Source organism: Neltuma alba, unplaced genomic scaffold (assembly GCF_004799145.2).
Source record: "Neltuma alba isolate B1F8T4 unplaced genomic scaffold, ASM479914v2 tig00011365_pilon, whole genome shotgun sequence".
NCBI lineage: Eukaryota > Viridiplantae > Streptophyta > Magnoliopsida > Fabales > Fabaceae > Neltuma > Neltuma alba.
In genome coordinates, this window is record NW_021636062.1 from 1 (window position 1) to 20,180 (window position 20,180).

Here is a 20,180-nt window from a genome sequence, read left to right on the forward strand (position 1 = left end):
AGTTGGATTATGCAAAACTCTTGATTTTGGATCATATATCAATAACTTCTTAATCTTAAAGTTTATTATAATAATCTCTATGAGTTTAAATTTGAGGGCCTAAGCGTGGAATACCAAGCTGGTCTTTCACGCAGATACCAGCAAACAAGGGTCCTGGAGGGGCCGTATTCCATACGGTTGTTCAAATGTTTTATTTATTTAGAAAATGTTTAAATATTACAGAAGTATTCATAGAAGAGCATCTAACACCTAATTTTTTTTGCTCTTATATGCCGCATATTTTTATTTTCGTACAAAAAAATATGATGATTATATCAATCATCAAGTTTGACAGTTAAATTATACAGTGTGATTGGTATTTTTAACAATCAAACATAAGAGTAGATAACAATTCATAACAAAAATAATATGAAATAAAACTTTAATAATATATAAAAATAAAAAATGTTTAAATACTAAATACTTTTTAGAAATATTTCTGAAATATGTAAATATTTAAGCACCTTATTTCATTTTTAAACGAAGTGCAAAGATTTTGAAAAGCACGAGTAGGGCGCCATCATTCTGGCCGGATCCTGCCGTTCAGTCCAACGAACCAAGGGCCCACCCCAAACCCCACATGTCACTGCCACGTGGCTAACGACAGTCTCGACGCCGTCAGTGCCCCTTGACGGTTCCGTCCCTTATGTTCCTTTTGGGTCCTGAAAACCTACCAACCAGCATTTGAAATCTAACGTAGGCCCTTTCATTTCATATTCCTCTCCCACTCTCGCTCACTCTCTCAACTCTCTCCGCATTAAAGAAGTCCCCGCATTTTTGAAAGCTGATCATTCACATATCCACACGAGAAGCTTGCTTCTGCTTCAGCTCCGATCCATCACGCTTTTTAAATTCCTTTGATCTTCAGATTCAGGTAATCCTTCTCTCATTCTCACCTCACTGCGCATGGTCTTCGATCTCTCTTGTTTGTTCCTGAATGCTGCATGAAACAGATTCCAGTTCATGTAAATTATGCTTCCTTTTCCTTTCAACAATCTGTGTTTCTTTACGAATTTTTGTCTCCTCTAAGATCATCAAAATCACAACACTTTTTCCTCTCTTGGATTTTACTTCCTGCATGTTTCGTTAAAATCATCCAGTATTATGTTAATCATTTTCTTCTTTTTCTTGAAAGATTTTTAGTTTTCTTGTGATTTCAATCTCGGGCCACAAAATTTAAGCATTTCCTCAGCAACTAGTTGTCTCGTCTTTCAGAAAAACTCAATGAGTTTTTTCTCTCTGTTTCGTCTGTATTCTGAAATCTGGATCATAATCACCGTTTTATTTACAGAATTCCTTCACGATTTTAGTCTCTTTCTGTTAATTTGGTGAATCTTTGTGGAATTCTGGTTGCAGAGAGAAATCGATTTTTGTTTGTTTTCTGGGAAAGCTAAAGAAGTAGGATGCCGCAAGAGAGCAACGGCAACTCATTCTTCACGTCGCCTTCAAAGAGAGGATTGAAAGGATTGGTCGCTAACTCTAACAATAATGAGGCTTCATTCGTCGTCAATGAGGAAAGCATCAACGATCACGAATTAGCTCAGAGGAAAGCAGAGGAAGCAGGTACGTAATAATAATAATAATAATAAGACTGATGCTGATCTGATACACTCTGTTTTTACTTATTTTTATTGCCCTGAAGCAGAGTTACATTAACAACCCATCACCTACTGCTTCATCTGAAAATAAATTAAGCACAGGTGTTAAATGTTAAATGCACACAGTTTGGTTTTTAGTTTTTTTTTCATGTTAAAAATAAAAATTATACCTATTGAGGATATCTGAACCTGTGCTGGTTTAATTTTAGGTAAAGCGGTTTTGGTTTCACTTTATGGTTTTAGACGTTTAGTAGTTTTATTTTTTGACTAAAAAATTATGTCATATAATTGTCAGATAAAATCATGAAAATAACTCGAATTAATTTTCAGCTAAGTTCCCACTTTATCCGGTGCTCCAGTTTTTGCGAGATTATATACATTTTCTTATAATGTTCTTTAAACCTGAGATATCTTTTTCTTTCTCTTTTTCCTCCTTGTTTTGTTTAAGAAAAAGATGGGATATGCCTGTAAAATTATTCCAAATAAACTTTAAAAAGCAAAATCAAATGGTCGGGGCACTTTAACCGGCGGTTCTGCTCGAGGGCCGATAAATTTTTGTCCCTATTTTTTATAAGTTGTTTATTTCTTACTTTTTGGTTTTATTGTCTGCTTTGGTCAACCAAATCATTAGAAGACAGATAACTTGCTTTGCTTAACAAAAAGCAGAGATTTTTTTTTTTGGCCAACAACAAAAAGCAGGGATTAAAGAATCAAAAAGTAATAATTTAGCGTTACTTACGAAAACAAACAGTTCGATGGGGGAATAAATCTCCCAAGAGCCAAAAAAAAAAAAAAAACACATAAAACAGAAAAAATAGTAAAAGGTAAGAGGTATAGAGAAAAGAAAAAGAATTTGAAGAAGGGTTCCAAACGATAATGAAGCACATAATGATGAAGCGCAAGAAGCGGGGCATGTGGTGGCAAAAACCGCTTTAAGGAATGGGTCCAAAAATTTTGATTATTTTCGCCGAAAGAATTCTTAGCTCTACCATTGGAATCTTTAATTATAGTTAATCTCCTTTAACTTTAATTATATAACTTTTTGTTCTTTTTAACCTTTTGTGATTAGAGTTAAAATGATTAAAAGGAAAAGACGTAACAGTAATGATCCTTTCCACTTTCTGGTCCAAAGAGGGAAAAAATGATAATTTCCACTCAATTAGAATAATTAGTTAGGAACACGAAAAGTCATGCACATGATGTGATTCGGACCACTCGGGGCCTTTCTTTACATGAAGTTTCTATTATGCGTGTTTAAGATGCATATCTGGGCATATAAAAATGTTGAGGTCATTTACGTGTGGCTTGGCAAGGGAGGATTTTGATGGGAAGGAAAATTTTCTGAGGATTAGGTGATCTGTTTTTGTTTGATTTAAAAAAGAAGTTTGAGTATTTAGAAAATAATTTGGGACGTGACTTCTTGAGTAAAATCCTTGCAACTAAACCCTTTATACCTAAAACTATAATATAATATTTATCTTGTTAACATTAAAACTTGGCATATTTATTTAAATAAATATTTCATGAAATAAAATATTAAATAAATACATAAACCTTCTCAAAAATTAAATTTTTAGGAAATATAATTATTTGCACGAAGCAGCCCCTTGAATTTTTGGTGATAATTTTGTTATAATTTATTCTTATTTGATAACATCGAGAACTGAATTCTATTCTTTGTAAGGATTTCTTTGTTCGTTTGCTTTGTTCCATTTGATCAACAGAATGAGTTGTCAGTAGGGGCGGGTTATAGTGTTAATTGTCCGACCCACCCATCTATTAATTAGATACCTTGTTTAATTAATTAACTGAGAGGTTTGGGATAGAGGAGGTTTTGGATATTTGTTGGTTTCAGGACGAGATGCAGGACGGAAAATGAGGAAAAATAGTAGCTCTCATTCCACCATTCAAGTCATTTTCAGGGCCCTTCATCTTACTACCTTTATGTTCAAACTAACTTTCAATCAAACTCCTATTTTGTCCGACATTTGTTGGGAAAATACTTTACGGGCCCCACAGGAAACAGGACGTGGTGAAAATTTCTTTATTTTTGGCCCTCTTAGCAAAGGTTTACTGCTGAAATTTAACAGTGACAAGGGTAGAATAGCAATCAAATTATTATATCCCATTTTAAATCAGACAGTATATCTAATTTTGCCACAAAAAAAGAAGAGTTTTAACTTAAAAAGAACGGACGGCGGGAACAACTCAACGAAAACATTATTTAAAACTAAAATTTATAACAAATTGCTTCCTAGTTTAAGGAGCAGCTATTACTTAGAATGTCAGGAACTAACATTAGTTTCATATATTTTCTGAAACAACAGGTTTTAATTTCATGAAAGCTGCGTGAATTGTGAAACTAAACTTCAATTCAATTCACGTTTTAGTGGTAGCCATCAATTCGAGCAAAAAAGCATTTGGAAGACGTTGCATTGATTACATAGATGCATACATACTGATATCATATATATGTAACAAACCATTTCGTTGAATTATAAATTCATAACAACCATGAATATTTCATTGAGAATGGCCAAAATCATGTTAAGAAAACGGGCAAACCTTTTCTTCTTTGTTGATGAGAAGTGGTCTTAAACTGGGTATGCTTGTGATTGTACGTGGTAAGCTTCAAGGAGGTATAAAGCAGCAGAATGGCTGCGCGAGATGGACCACGTCGCGTCGGCGTCACTTTCCAAAGAGCCCTCCGAAGAACAGTTCTGCCTTGCACTTCGCAATGGTCTCATTCTCTGCAACGTCCTCAACAAAGTCAATCCCGGGGCTGTTCTCAAGGTGCGTTTTCTCCCCTTTTATTTGGGCTTCTGCCTCGTTCTATGTTATTACATCACAACAATTTTGTGCACTCTTGACGATGTTTGTCCTTTTCATTTTCATTCTGGGTAATGGATTTGCAAAAGGTGGTCGACTATGCTACTCTTGCTGTTCAATCTGCAGAAGGAGCCGCTCAGTCTGCCATTCAGTATTTTGAGAATATGAGAAATTTTCTTGAGGCTGTCAAGGATATGAAGCTATTGACGTTTGAAGCATCAGATTTAGAAAAGGTTAACTTTGTACTAATTTTAATTTTCTAAATGTTAAGTATTGTGTCGTTTTACTTCTAATCTTGTTTGTTTATAAACTTGGAAATGCAGGGTGGTTCAATGAATAAAGTTGTGGATTGTATTCTATGTTTGAAAGGATATTATGAATGGAAGCTAGCGGGTGGAGTTGGAGAATGGAGGTATGGAGGAACAGTGAGGATTGTCTCACTTCCAAAAGAGTCTTCTTCCTCCATAACTGGCAGTGAAGGTACTGATGAATCCCTGGATGAGTCTGAGTCATCACAATATGAACAGCTGCTAGAATTTCTCCATCTATCGAGTGAGATCTCGATTGGAAGAAACCAGAACTTTCAATGCGTTGGCGTTCCTATTTGATCACTTTGGACTCAGACTCCTTCAAGCTTACCTTAGAGAGATGGACGGGATTGAAGATCTGCCTATGAATTCAATGGTCGGTAAGAGCCTTTCCAGTGTATTTTACTGTTATAGCTTATATTCTAATCTAATACTTCATACTTTCTATGACTCTTGCAATTAGCAAATAAGGATTTTGAAGATATTGGATTGACCACTAAAAGCTATACATTTATACTGATATCATATGTATGTAACAAACCATTTCGTTGAATTATAAAAGCCATGAATATTTTATTGAGGATGACAAATGAAATTTTTATGAGGATTTAATTGCCTTTTTACTTTTCAAAAATGAACTTTTGCATTTCTTCTACTTGCTTTATTCAATGTCGCTGATAATAGGCGTACAATTTTTAGGTAATTGATGTATTGCTCGGTAAGGTAGTCAAAGATTTCTCAGCATTGCTTGTTTCTCAACGCAATCAGGTGATTTAAAGTTCGAATAATTTTGTTGGTACTACATTTATGATTGTTTCTCAACGCAATAGGATTTAATCACTCATTCCTTTCTTATATTGCAATATTGCAGCTTGGTCTTTTCTTGAAGAAAATATTGAAAGGTGATATTGGTTGCCTATCAAAAACAGAGTTCATAGAAGCAATCTCATTATATCTTAACCAAAGAAGTAGTTTGGCGTCCAAGGATTTTTCAAAATTCTGCATTTGTGGAGGAAAAGTTGACCGCACTCGGAATGAGAGCAATTATTCTTCCAACCATGTTGAGATAATTAATAATCAACAGAATCAACTTGAGGTATGGAATTAACAAATAGAGTATGCTTTGGTCATATTTACACCAACACCCACGCTATAAGGGGTCTTTCTCATGCTTCAGGGCATGAAATACTTTTTCCAAGAGACAAAGATGGAGGTCAAACAAATTCAATCAGAGTGGGAGCAAGAATTGGGCAGGCTTGGTGAGAATCTAAGAAATGGTTTTCATGAGAAATATCTTCCACATTCGTCACATCCTTCAATTTGATTGTTCTTCCCACAAGACTGAATTAATTTTGTTGTCCTACTTAGAGCATCATATAAAGAGCCTAGAAGTGGCAGCCTCTTCCTACCACAAAGTCTTGGAGGAGAACCGCCAACTCTACAACCAAGTACAAGACCTGAAAGGTGCACATGAATTTAAAATATTCCTTGTCGGCAAATTTAATGTTATGGTGGATATTGATAACTTTGTTTTTCTATAGGAACTATTAGGGTCTATTGCAGAGTAAGACCCTTCTTACCAGGACAATCAAATGTAAAGTCAACTGTAGATTATATAGGAGAAGGTGGAAATATCATGATCGTTAATCCCCTTAAGCAGGGTAAAGATGCAAGGAGAGTGTTTCAATTCAATAAGGTCTTTGCAACAAATGTCACACAAGGTATAATTTTTTCACATGTCATTGGTTAATTGCAAATGCTATAGTATTAACTTGGGCTTTGTTTGTTATCGGTATGTGTACGTAGCTCATAGACCGCTCTGTGTAATGATTTAATTATCTTTTCACTCTTTTATTTTTCTTTGTCATTGAGAGAGAAAAAATAATTTGAATACTTCAATTGCTGCATCGTTTTAACGTGCAGTATGATTAAACGATTGTGATTGGTTTAGAAATATACATATATATATATATATAATGCTAATATGTCGTTTAGAGTTAATATCTTTTTAGTTCATATTCAAAGTAAGTAATGATGATGATTTTATTATCATGTGCAGAACAAATATACGCTGACGCGCAACCATTGGTCAGGTCTGTTTTAGATGGCTATAATGTGTGCATCTTTGCATATGGACAAACTGGCTCTGGGAAGACATACACAATGGTAAGTTCACATTGCACATGCATAGTAGTTTTGGACGTATTAGAACTTCCTCATTATGTTACCTTATGGATTTAATTTATTTGGTATCGTGTGAAGCCTGTTAGTCTTAAGTACTTGTTAGTTATAGCACGAGATGAAGGAACCTGAATGTGATTTTTTTTTTTTTTTTCAATAATAAATGTTTTTGTGGTGCAAAGTACTCTGTAACTAGCATCTTGGTTCGGAGCCATTTCCTCCGGAGAAGGGTACCCGTTGGAAACAATATCAAACACTCACAGATGAACATTCATCTGAAACTTTACAACCTATTAACAATTGTTAATTAAATTAAATATTATGCTCTTCATCAACCTTAAGGGTAATAGCTATCCATTTTATCGAACTTGGAACCTACACCAAGAGAATTGTATCATTAAATTTTACGGAGTTAAAATTTAGTTCTAGTTGGAGACGCGTTATTATCTCGTCCTTTATTGTACATGCATGTCTGTGGTATTGATGTGAATTTATGCTTTTACAGAGTGGCCCAGATTTAACGACCGAAGAGACATGGGGGGTAAACTACAGGGCTCTGTGTGACTTATTCCAGATATCAAAGGAAAGGTTGAATGCCATAAAATATGATGTTGGAGTACAGATGATTGAAATATACAATGAACAAGTGAGAGATTTATTAGTCAGTGATGGCTCTAATAGAAGATATCCTTTTAACCATACTTGCTTTTTTATATTACGTTATCATATTTCCTTGCTTCTGGGTTAAGGGGTTGGTTGAAGCACTTGTTTGTGTTTCAGTTCCTTAACAACGAGGTTTACATTAGATATACGAAACAACTCCCAATTGAATGGCCTTAATGTGCCTGATGCTTGTTTAGTTCCAGTTAATTGTACTCAAGATGTTCTTGATTTAATGAGGATTGGTCAGAAGAACCGGGCAGTGGGTGCTACTGCTCTAAACGAGCGAAGCAGCCGTTCTCATAGGTAAAATTTCCTCTTCATGGGCTTAGTTGGCCTCTCCATTTGTTTTGTAGCTATATACTAAGATAATCTGGCTACCCTATTGCAGTATTTTGACAATTCATGTTCGAGGAAGAGAGCTAGTTTCTAATTCCATTCTTAAAGGTTGTCTCCATCTTGTTGATTTGGCTGGAAGTGAAAGGGTGGACAAATCTGAGGCTGCGGGAGAAAGACTGAAGGAAGCGCAACATATAAATAGATCTCTATCTGCACTGGGAGATGTTATATCTGCTTTGGCACAAAAAAGTCCACATATTCCTTACAGAAATAGCAAGCTCACACAAGTATTACAAGATTCTTTAGGTAATAGACATAAGCTTCTCATGGAAGATCCCATCCCTCATCCTCTTTATTTCCCTTCAGTGCGAATTGCTCTTGACAATCGGTGATAACAGCATTTAGAATTGGAGTGATTTCCATTTCATTTTCAAAAGTCAAATTTGCATATTTTTGGGGGATAAATCTGGCCACTGAATGCTTTGTGGTTTAAATTGAAAATATAGTTGCTTTTCTTTTTTTTGGGTTATAACTTGTATCATGAATTTCCATATAATTATCTTAATCTTTGCTCTATTTTTGTTGTTTTTATCAAACTTCATTTCAAAAGGTGGGCATGCCAAAACTTTGATGTTTGTTCATATAAATCCTGAACAAAATGCTCTTGGGGAGACAATTAGCACGCTCAAGTTTGCTGAGAGGGTGGCATCCATTGAACTTGGTGCTGCACAGTCTCATAAGGAAACCGGTGAAATTAAAGAGCTGAAAGAGGAGGTTGATTTCCTGGTCACTTGTGATGCAGTTTAAGATTCAATGCATGCAAGACATTGATGAATGGTTTTTCCATTTTTTAATTAGGTATCAAACCTCAAGTTGGCATTGGAGAGGAAGGAGGCTGAACTGGAGCAATGGAGAGCTGGGCATGCTCGAAACACTGTAGAATCTCAGAAACAAAGGGCAGTTTCCCCATTTCGCCTTCCCAAATTAGGAGTCAATGCCAGCATGAAGTCGGAAACCTCCCAGCGACCGACTGATGATAAAATATATGAGGTACTTAAATGCCATATTATAACACTTATACCATATTTGTAAACTGCGCTTCAATGAATCCTCCTCTGCATTTGCTCTCATGCTTCAATCTGAAACTTCATTTTCAGGCTAGAAGTTGTTCCTCGGGAAAGCAAAGAAGGTCAAGATTTCCCTCATCATTCATGGACAAAGAATCCACCCCAAGAATGCCTCATCTGCCTGAAGAAAAGATAGCAAACTCAGCTAAAGGAAGATCACCGTCTCCTCCTATCAGGAGATCAATATCCACTGACAGAGGTTCAGTCATTAAAAGCAAGGTAAAAATTGACATGGTAGATAACCAGCCAATAGTAAAACATCCATTTCCAGCCCGAGTACCAGTGAACAAATCTCTTTCCCCCATGCCTATGGCCCCATGCACTGACAATAACTCGAGGATTAATGGAAGTTCACACGAGACGACGAAGCAGGAAAATATTTCTGAAGCTCTATTCAACCTCCAGAAGGTCACCTCCAGGAAAGTTCATCATGAACAAGAAGAGGAACAATTTAAACAAGCACTTACTGCAGTAAGACAAGGTGGTATAAGAAAGAGCAAGGCTGAGGGGAAGGCCAAGGTCAAGCATCAACATCAGCAGCATCAGCAACTCCCTTTTAGGATTCAGAAGTCTGATTTCATCCCCGCATTGATCCCTGAAATGGACATTGCTGATGAGAAGACATTGGAGGCAGCTAGAAAGAGTGATTACTCTGAGCCGGAAAATGATTTTGGCCTAATCGAGTCGCCAGTTCATGGTGCTTTAAACCTTAGAAAGATACGTCAGAATTTCCCGAGAAACTCTCAGAACCTTGAACCCAGGTATGCCTGCCATATTTCAACTAACAATTTTTCTCTTGACTTAATAAGCTCAAGCACTTGAGTTTTCTTAAATTAGTGAATTTTTTTCTTTTGGTTCCTAAAATTGACGAATTCATCGCATGCATTTTATTATAAGTCGGGAATATTTTATTATATGCAGAAGAACAATGCAAGCAGGGGAACCCTTATTGGCTAGCAGGGTTGAAAACAAACTTGTAAATGGCTCAAGCAGAAATCTCAGGGAAGGAAGCAATACACCCATGCCTGAACTCAGGAGAAGCAGATCAACCCCACGCGGAAAATTCCTTTTATCATGAGAATTTCAGGTTAAAAATGGGATAATTAAACCCCCCCCCCCCGGGGGGGTTGATATCTATACTTTATAGTTTTTGTACAGTAGCTGCTAATTATGGTGGGAGTTTGAGCTCACATAATTTATAGAGGTTTTTGAGATCTTTGAGGCGAGTTTGTGCGTCTTTTCATGCCTGGGCATGCTTCTTTGTAATTGAATTGAAATATTTTATATTTAAAAATTTATAAGCTTCTTGAAACATTCTATGACTACGTTATTTGCAATTTTCACTGATGACCATTCAAAACACGAGAAAATTTTACGGTGGTGGTGATTTAAATACTCGCATTGCCTTTGATAATACAAATGCATTAAGTATATTTTGAAAGGAAGCATATTAATTGTTTTGAAATTTAGAAATGATTTAGGACTTGCAAGGTGTTCACTTTTAAGATACGATTGATTATTACATGATTTAAAAAAAATTTACAAAAATTTTAGGCTGAGGTTTGAGCCCAACCTAAGCCAAGAACACAGTGCTTGAGTGACTCCTCCTAAGTAATATCAATATTGGACAAGACGAATTTACATTATATCTTCTGGCATTAACATGTGGGTTCAAATATATTAAATTGAATTAATTCAAAGGTCCTAAGCAACCTTGAAAAAAGACTTCTGGCAAAAAAAAAAGAAAAGAAAAGAAAAGAAAAGAAAAGGCTTTTTGATAGATTAGGATGGGTGTTTGGCATCAAGTAAAAGTACTTAAAAAGGTTATTTTTTGTAAGTCAAAATAAAACACTTCTCATATACTCACCTGGTACATTATAAGATTACTTTTAAAATCATGATTTGGTTCCACCTAAACTAAGAAGGAACTCAGATGTGCTTTTTGAGAGAATCATAATTTTTCTGAGAAGATAAAATCATTTAAAAGCCCAATTTGGTTTCACTTCCTACTCTTAGCTTACTTCTAAACTAATAATTTTGACCTATCATGGGGGAATTTATCCTTACACATCACATATCATTCCACCCAAATCAAGATAAATTAACTAAATCATACAAAATAGCAAAAATTTTAAAAACTTCAAATTCATTGTATGCATGTTAAAATTTATCTAATCAAGTCAAATATTAGGACCATTTTATTGGGGTAATTCTTCAGTCTTCCCCTGTTAACACAACCTCAACCCTCTTGTCCACACCCTCTTACTCTCCTCAACACTTTATCCTCCTTCACCAACACCACCGGCACCATACATGGCACTCAGCTAATATTGAAAAATAAATAAATGTTTCACATATTCTTAATATTATATCGAACAAACGTATGATGACCAATATTCCATTCCATTCTCACTTAGATTAATACATAAATTTGTCCTAAAAATTTTCACTAAGAAATGCTTGACATTTGAAAGTTTTTTTAGATGTAAATTTGCTCGAAACGTTAAGACATAAATTTGATCCCAAAAATTTTCACTTGAAAACGCTAGACATTCAAAAGTATTTTTAGATATAAATTTGCTCAACACTTTAAAACTGTAGTAATAGTATCACATACTGTTAAAAATGTTAACGATTAATGCTAGTTTTTTAACAGTATGAGGTAATATTTTTACAATTTTAAACTTCAAGAACAAATTTGCATGCAAAAAAATTCCAGATATCCAACGGTCCTAATTGATTTTTAGGACTTTCAACTAACTCGTATTATTGATCTCAAGTAGAAGTGGCTCTTTTACCTATGAAGTTTGGTCTACATCCTTATTTACAGGACATATGAAGTCCCTTGATCAAACTAACACTACGCAGTTTTCCTTTACTTATACTACATTTGCATCTTAATATAAAAACTAATTTAACATTCAATTTGATCTTAAATATAAGACCCCAATTTATTTTGTCTCTTATATTTATCTAATTTTTTTAAGACAGTTTTTATAATAGTTGCACATATTAAAAAGTTTCATAAAAATGATAGTTTTAGCTAATACACTTGATTAGCAAAGATATTTTAAGAAAGACAATACTTATTTATTACAAATAACTACCTTAACTAATTTTCTTAATTTACTCAAATTAGTTAACTAACTCTTATATTAAAAATCGAAAATAGTAATTCATAATAATTGAAGAATCCATGTGACTAATAATAATATTTCCTCCTATTTTTCAAACCATGTTATTAACTTGATTTGCCCAATACCCTTACAATCGGATGAATCCCCAATTAAAACCCTCGATAAATATACAGACTCACACGAGACAGCCCAGACCAACTAAAACTCAATTTAAGAAATCCTCCCCTTTACAAAACTGATTTTCTTGCTTTAATTTGAACCAAACCCCTGTTTTTTCCGGAGTTTGAAGTTAGCTAGGATATAAATAGTGCAATTATATATATACAAGATCTATAGATAAATTCAATCTAAAATCAAAATGATCGAACTTATATAAATCCCCCTTCGTCTCGCCCGCAATATGGTTTGTTTCCGTTACCAACAGGAGAAAATGCCAACACCAAACAAGAAATCAAAGAAAGAGCGTCAAATAATATCTCATTAGAAGGATAAATCTTTTGAGTTGGCATGAAGAGTAATGCAGAACACTTGGTCAGCCCATTGATCAGGCAATATTCTTTGCAACTGAAAGCTTGAGGCTTGTATTCGAAAAATAAATCCCTTCAAGATGCTACAACAAACACTGAAATCTCTTGGAAACATTAGATGATGCGTCAAATCAGCTATATTCTCATATCAGTTCAAAGTTTCAAGGAACATGACATATCTTGAGAGACAAATTTACACTTCAACTAACCACATCTCATCAACTAAAGAGCAGACCTCACCTCTCATCAGCTAAAATATGTCACCTCCCAAAACATTTCATTATTGAAGATGTGAGAGCAGATGTCAAAAATTTCATGCCAGCAGATCCACCAGGAAAATAAGATATTGCATAGTACCCAAGTGCCAGAACCTATCAATTTCAAAATGAGATTGGATGGTTTTAGAGAAAATAATATATAAATAAATGCATAAATCTGCATCTACTTATAAGGATTTTCACTCCCCGCTGACCCAAACCACATTATGAGACTGTCAATGTCATACCCGTAATATATTTCTCATTACCAAGTAGGCAGAAAGAACATTCATAAATTCATATTATTCACTCTACTAGATAAAAGCAATGGTAACATTGATAAACATAAAACTATACTAAAAGGCTCCCCCCCCCCTACATCAGGAGGTTTGAACAATAGGCCCTACATGCACCTAATCCCACCTTACCAATTAAATTAGTTCCAGGAGGTGGGTTCAAAAGCTTTGCACATTTTAAATTAACAGTAAATGTAACCAGAACTATGGATGTTGAAACAGACAGAAAAAGGGACATAGGCACCACGGCTAAATCTATAATATAATTAAGGACACAAGAAAGACCAACAAAAACCTACATAAGTACATACGTCCGAAACAAATTTTTCACATCTAAAATATGCCTAGTATGATTGAAACACCATTAGAAAGCATCAAACAAATGCCCAATTAATTCTTGCAGTCCAACATATCCAATCTTAAAAGTATTGCAGAGAGGTGTTGGACACGAATACCAAATGCCCCGTGTCATGGAAAATTAGTTCCCAACTCAAAAGTGCATCTAAGAAACTCAAGGCAAGGTCAAAAAAAAAACAAAGAAACAAAGAATAAGCACATTAAGAATACATGAAACATACCTGTATGACAGAGAATAACACGGAGAGAATGTAGCTGTGAAGCACCATTGACACATATATGGTACCAATCATACTGCCTATAAAACCCAATGTGAAGGGGAGCCTCTGAAATGTAGGCGATATGAGAGATCGTGTAAAAAATAAAGCATCCACAGGATAAAAATCAAATCAATGAGACTTCCTTTACAAGACCAAACAACACAATGAAGCACCCATGTCATAACTGGTCAAGAGCTATATCATCAATATGCAATACTTATACAGTAAGAAATAAAATTTAAACAAGGTACCTCCTTTGATGCCATGTGGGCAAGCTGATTCTTTGGACCTTTGAGAACAAAGAATGATCCGATGATAAATCCACACCCAAGAGTAAAGCATATGGCAAACTTTTGAGGCACAACCACCATCACAGGAAGGAACAAGGTAAATGCAATGAAAAGAAAGAAGACCCCAGTCGCTAGAAGCAAACCAAAATATAGGAGGGCTTTCCCAGAAGGAACATTACTAGTGGCAGACTGGAAATTGCCAGGTATATCTCTCACACCCTTAGAAACCCTACACAGTCATATAAGACAAATACATAACTACTTGAAAACAATTGTTTCATAACAAAAAATTAATTATGACTATTAAAGGCAGCTTCCACCCAACATGTTCATTCAGAACTATTAAGGAAATGAATTCTCTGATTAGAGTTTCTTGCTGCAATCTATAACATTAAAACTAGTTTGAAAAACACAATTGAGATCTCTGTCACATTCAGATCAGGCTGACAACAACAGCCAGTATTTTCATCTACAATTGGTATGGAAACTTAAATCCATCATGCTAATGTATTCGCACTATTACAGTTTATAACAAAGCTAATATGTAGTCTGAAATTCATCAACAACAAATTATGCTATGAGAAATGTCGTGATAGGAGCGCAGAGAGATAAAGAAATAAAAAGAGCATAGTTCAATGTAAATGATTGGCTTAATCAACACCCTGGCCAGCGTTCTGACAGCAACACATCTCAAGGGATACTCACGTATTGCAGCGATGACATAATGATCAACTTAAATAATTAGAAAAAGAAATAGGGCCCCATCCAAAGCTCTTATGATTACTATTTATATAAGAGAGACCCTTCTCTAATTTCAGAACCTAACATCACTTAGTTTCTGACAACACCAATCATCAACATGTCAACATTTTTCCACTTAAGCATACGGTCATTCGTGTCACAAATTGATACACGTTGGAATAACTATAAATCAGCTACATAACTCACAGTCACAGAAAGCATATTGAACGGCTTTTATGCACATATCTCTTTATTTCATGAACCTAATATGCATGTCACTTTGTTTCTAACAAATTCATACTTCAATGCATCAAGTGTCAAGATTTTAGTACTTAGGCACATTCTTGTTCCAATCACAATTGATTAATATAAATCAGCTTCATATGCCAAACAGCTTGTGAAAAGGGTTTCCTATCATAAGATAAACACGTCCACAAGAAAAACTCATATATTGACCGCAAATAAAGAATTCAATAAAAGTTGAAAATACAGAATATTTGACCATAAGACTGCCATGTAGCTTTCATATTGATTTTACTACATAATAACTAAGGAGATTAAGCAGGTCTAACTGATCCAACCAGTGAGACCAAGCTACTCCTAGGCCAATAAATGTAGAACAGAACAAAGGGAATGATGAAGGATCAAAAGACACATGGACTATTTTCACAGCAAAAATAAAGTATCTTGATAACAGAGTGTAAAGATTGGTCATCAAAGGTCAGCTCAAGTGGCTGGGGACTTGAGCAAGCAAGATTCAAATAAAGGTCCTAGAGCTCAATTCACTGTACCAAGAGGTAGTATAAGAGTTTGAAAAACTGAGGCCAATTCAGCCTCTGCCACTACTTACAACACATACATCAAAATTTAACTTGTATCTTAATGGATATCTTTCTATCACAAAAACTTTAGATGTCGTTCTCCTTTTTCTAATACCCCCATTGTACTACCAATCAATAGAACCAATAGAGTCAAGGAAAAATTGTTGTTCTCAGCAAATGTGAGTGTGTACTAAGAACATCCATCGTAAGGATAAGCAAAACTAAACAAGCTCTAATAATTATTTCAAATCCGATCAATTGCATAAATTATCACTGACCACTATGATTCTATGAATTCTTTATGGCCTGTACCACTTACAAATAACCAGATCATACGGGCAAACAAAAAAAAAAATCTGCCAACTACGCATTTTATCCAAAGGCCAGATCAGTGAAATTCAAGAACCCATCAAGCGGCCAACTCCAGAAGGCATAAGAACCACCACGAAATCATAACCAGACCGAACCGAAACTAAAGAGATACGTATAAGGAGTAGCGAGGATAGCTTACACGCTGAAGGTACCCGTCACTGTGTCGTTGGCAGACCTAACGGCAGATTCGATGTCAAAACCAAAAGCGGAATCAGAGTTCTCCTCCGTAGATTGGGATGCTGCGTACGAATTCCAATCGGCCAGCAAAGAAGACGACGGTTTCTGGCCATTATCGCCGTCAGTTGCTTGCGAGAACCATCCCTGCGCCATTTTCTGCATCTTTCAATTCTTGCTTTGTCGGCACCCAAACCTCGATTCAGAATAGCAGATCAAGAACAATATAATAGTAAATCAAGAATGCAACTTCGTTTTGTTTGATTTAAAGAAATAATGATGAGCATGTGTTTTGCGAGTCTGTGACTGCTCTTTCAAGTCTATCGATAGTAAAGGCTTCAGATTAACTCAGTGAACAGGCGTGCGAATCTGCAATTGCAAATGATAATATGCTGTAGGTAGGGAGAATTGAAATTTAGCCAAATTACAACCATTTCCCCAAAAATTTAGTTAAAATTCAAAGAATAGCTTGGATTCAAGGGTTCTGTAATTTATCTCCCCGGACTTCAAAAATTTTAACATGTTTTTATAAAATTTAAATTTTGTATAACATAATTTATTCACTGAAGCCAAGAGAATTTATTTTTGGAAGGACTACTAAAATAATACAAAATAAATAATTGAATCCTCCTCATACTCCTGTTTATTTAAAAAAAGCAAAGAACTAATTTATTAAACTTAGAAAATATAGTTAAAATTAGTTGAAATTTATAAACATGTTATAGGTATGAATTTATTCTAAAAAATGTCCTTATTTAGTCTATTCTTCTAACTCATCTTGCATTAAAAACTAGGAGCAACTGTTATTAATGTTTTCTGTTTTTTATATATTACCATTCTCTTTTTTAATAATGGCGTAAAAAAATTTAATAGATGCTTTAAACAAAGAATTTTTTCATATAAATAGTATTAAACAAATATTTCCAACATTCCCCTTTGAAAATAAGAGGAGGGAGAAGTAAGAATAGATAACTTGATGATTTTCCAATCAAAGATAATTTCATGATTTTTAGCAAAGAATAAAACGCAATGTTCCCCTGTTTAGAGATTCTCTGAAACAACTCTTAATCTTGTTGCATTTATTATAGTCTATGTTGACTAATTTTACTTGTTAGAATCATGAATCTCTTACGAATTAACAAAAACATCAATACTTGGAGCATTTTAGTGTGTGTAAACCATTAATGCTTGGACTTTTTTACCCTAACATTAAGATTTGAGAACCTTTTTTCTCTAGCATTTACCATTATCGAGTTTTGTATGGATTAAGTTGGTTAAAAATAATTGAGGTTCTTGATTTTGTTTCAAATAAATAATACTCATCATACATTATAATGTTTGCTATTTAAACCAAGCTTTTAAAAGCTTCTTTTAGGAGAAAAGAATTTGGATGCAGTAATCTTCCCATTATAATCAATTCTATATGAAGCACAGTCACACATTAGATATAGGCATCTTTTCAAACAAAAATTCAAACTTGGTTTATCACATTGTCAAGGGTTAGTCACTTAGCTTACTATACTAAATTTTATTGGTAGCTTTGAAAAAATGTTTTACATATGAGCAGAGAGTAATTACTTTATATTATTACTCATTCCATTATTTTTTATAAGAAAGAATTAATCATATTATGTTGCTCAAAATATTGTTTAAAATTAAAGACAATAAATATATAAAAAAAATATAACTTTTTAGGCTAAAAATACTCTCATTTATGTGGAGGAGAGAATATGTGGTAGAGAGAGAATATATAGAAATTAAATACAATGACAAGTAATATGAATAATTAAATGTATGCAAAATGAAAAATCGACAAATAAAATTTAAGATAACTTCTAAATGTCTTTTATAAAAAAAATCATATTCTAAAATTATCTCTTATAAAAAGCAATGGATGGAATAATAAATTGAAGGCTTTTCATATTTGTAATAAAAAGGAAGTGATTGAATTGCATATACAAACGCTGCTTTTAGTTTTTCTGGTCATCTTTTTGGCCATAAATAGATGATTTCATTGTCTCAATAAATAACAATTAACACGCGAAAGAAAAATGTTTGGCATATCTTGATAAGTTGATGGGAAGATATATTATATTACCTCCGGTTTTTAATATAAGACCTTATTTGATTTTTATTTTGGTCCTAAATTAAGACCCCAATCCATTTTGTCTATCATATTTATGTATTTTTTTTCAAGATAGTCCTTCTAATAATTATAGTTCTAGTCAATATAATTGATTAGTAAGGATATTTTAGGAAAGACAATATCTATTTATTACAAATAACTAACTTAATTTCTTTCCTTAATCTCATCAAATTAGTCAATCAGGTCTTATAATTATGATTAGAGGTGATAGCATGTTACTGCATGTTTGGCAAAACTAGTAAGAGAATTGTAACAGCTTGATTATAGATCTTGATATTGAACCTGAAAATGCAACAACCTAAGTGAAAGATTTTGCCGCATGAAAGGGCTGCCGCTCTACTCAATCTAAATTGGTTTAGACCCTAGTTGTCAATTCATCTAGAGAGTGTTTGGGTAACTTAAAGTATTTTTTGGTAAATCAAAATAAGCTTCTCAACATATTTACTTCTTAGATAGTAAAAATACTTTTAAAATAATGACTTTGTTTCAACCCAAACACTCCCTTAATTGATTAATTTTAGAAATTACAAAACCTCAATAAGTTAGTTTAAAATATTTATATTTATCCTTTTTTAAAACTAATTTGTCTAGTTATAAATTGATATATAATTTAATGATATATAAATATTCAAGGAGATTATGTAGTATATGCCTTGACAAATTCGAACGAAAGTTTAACTTTGGACTGTCTAGTTTGATCCAATTCTTTAATTATTGTTGCTTCCATACCTACTTCTCCTGATCCTTAATATAGGATCTAATTATTGTATTAATTTTGGTCGTAAATATAAGAATTATTTTGTATATTTATTAATTCTTTTTAAAATTATCCTTCTGGATATTTTCTTAACCAGAATCAAGTAAGTGAGGGAGGAAGGATACAAAGAAAGATTATTATGGTGTTTTAAAAAAAACATATCATATTTTTCATAATTACTAATTTACCTAATTTTTTAATCTAATCAAATTAGTTAAATATGTCTTATGTTAAGGACTTGAGGAATAATATTAATGCTATGTTTGGATGAAGAGAAAATGACAGAGGAAGGAAAATTAGGAAGGAAATAGGAGGAGAAGTGATTTTTCCCTTATTTGGATGAAGAAAGAAAAGTGAGAGGAAAGAAAAGTTTGAAAAAAATGAGATGGGTCCCACATTTTATTTTCTTCTCAATTTTTCTTTCCATATATGGAGAGAAAATGAAAAGAAAACATATTTTTCCTCTCTACTCTTATATATGTTTTTTCAGCAAAATAATTCTATGTTTTCATTTTTTCACTTTATTTATTATTATCAAGTCTTTTTTCTGTGTTTGCTTGATCAAAAAATAAAATAACTAAAATTGCAAAAATCCTTCTAAAATGATCTGAAAGGAAAAATAAGTATAATTGTTGTTTTGGTTTTTCTAGCATTACATTGCACAAAATGTTATTTTTTTTTTTTTTACAAAATTATTTGATATTAAAATATAATAATATAATAATATATCTTTATCAAATAATTTGATTTTAAATTATATGATTATGTTAGTGTAAATATGGTTTTTCATTATGATATTTAATTTGATTTTAATCAAGATATATTTTGATATAATAGAAATAGTATTTTAATTATTCATATATTTACTCATTTTCTTTTCTTTTTGTTTTCTCTTGTTCATCCAAACATAAAAGGTGATAATATTTTCTTTTTAATTTTCTCTTCTCTCCATTTTTTCTCCTCT

At 33.5% G+C, this 20,180-nt stretch overlaps 1 protein-coding gene and 1 pseudogene across 1 annotated transcript; one reads left to right on the forward strand and one right to left on the reverse strand.

Moving 5' to 3' along the window:
* Window positions 1-760: 760 nt before the first annotated feature.
* On the forward strand, window positions 761-10,287 carry LOC114712471 (kinesin-like protein KIN-14F; annotated as a pseudogene).
* A 2,672-nt stretch (window positions 10,288-12,959) lies between these two features.
* On the reverse strand, window positions 12,960-16,591 carry LOC114712473 (protein transport protein SFT2-like). Its single transcript, XM_028897019.1, has 4 exons — window positions 16,279-16,591; window positions 14,167-14,434; window positions 13,877-13,981; window positions 12,960-13,116 (listed from the first exon to the last, which is right to left on the reverse strand). The coding sequence occupies exons 1-4, from the start codon at window positions 16,476-16,478 to the stop codon at window positions 13,006-13,008; spliced, it is 684 nt and encodes a 227-aa protein (XP_028752852.1). The 5' UTR covers window positions 16,479-16,591; the 3' UTR covers window positions 12,960-13,005.
* Window positions 16,592-20,180: the final 3,589 nt, after the last annotated feature.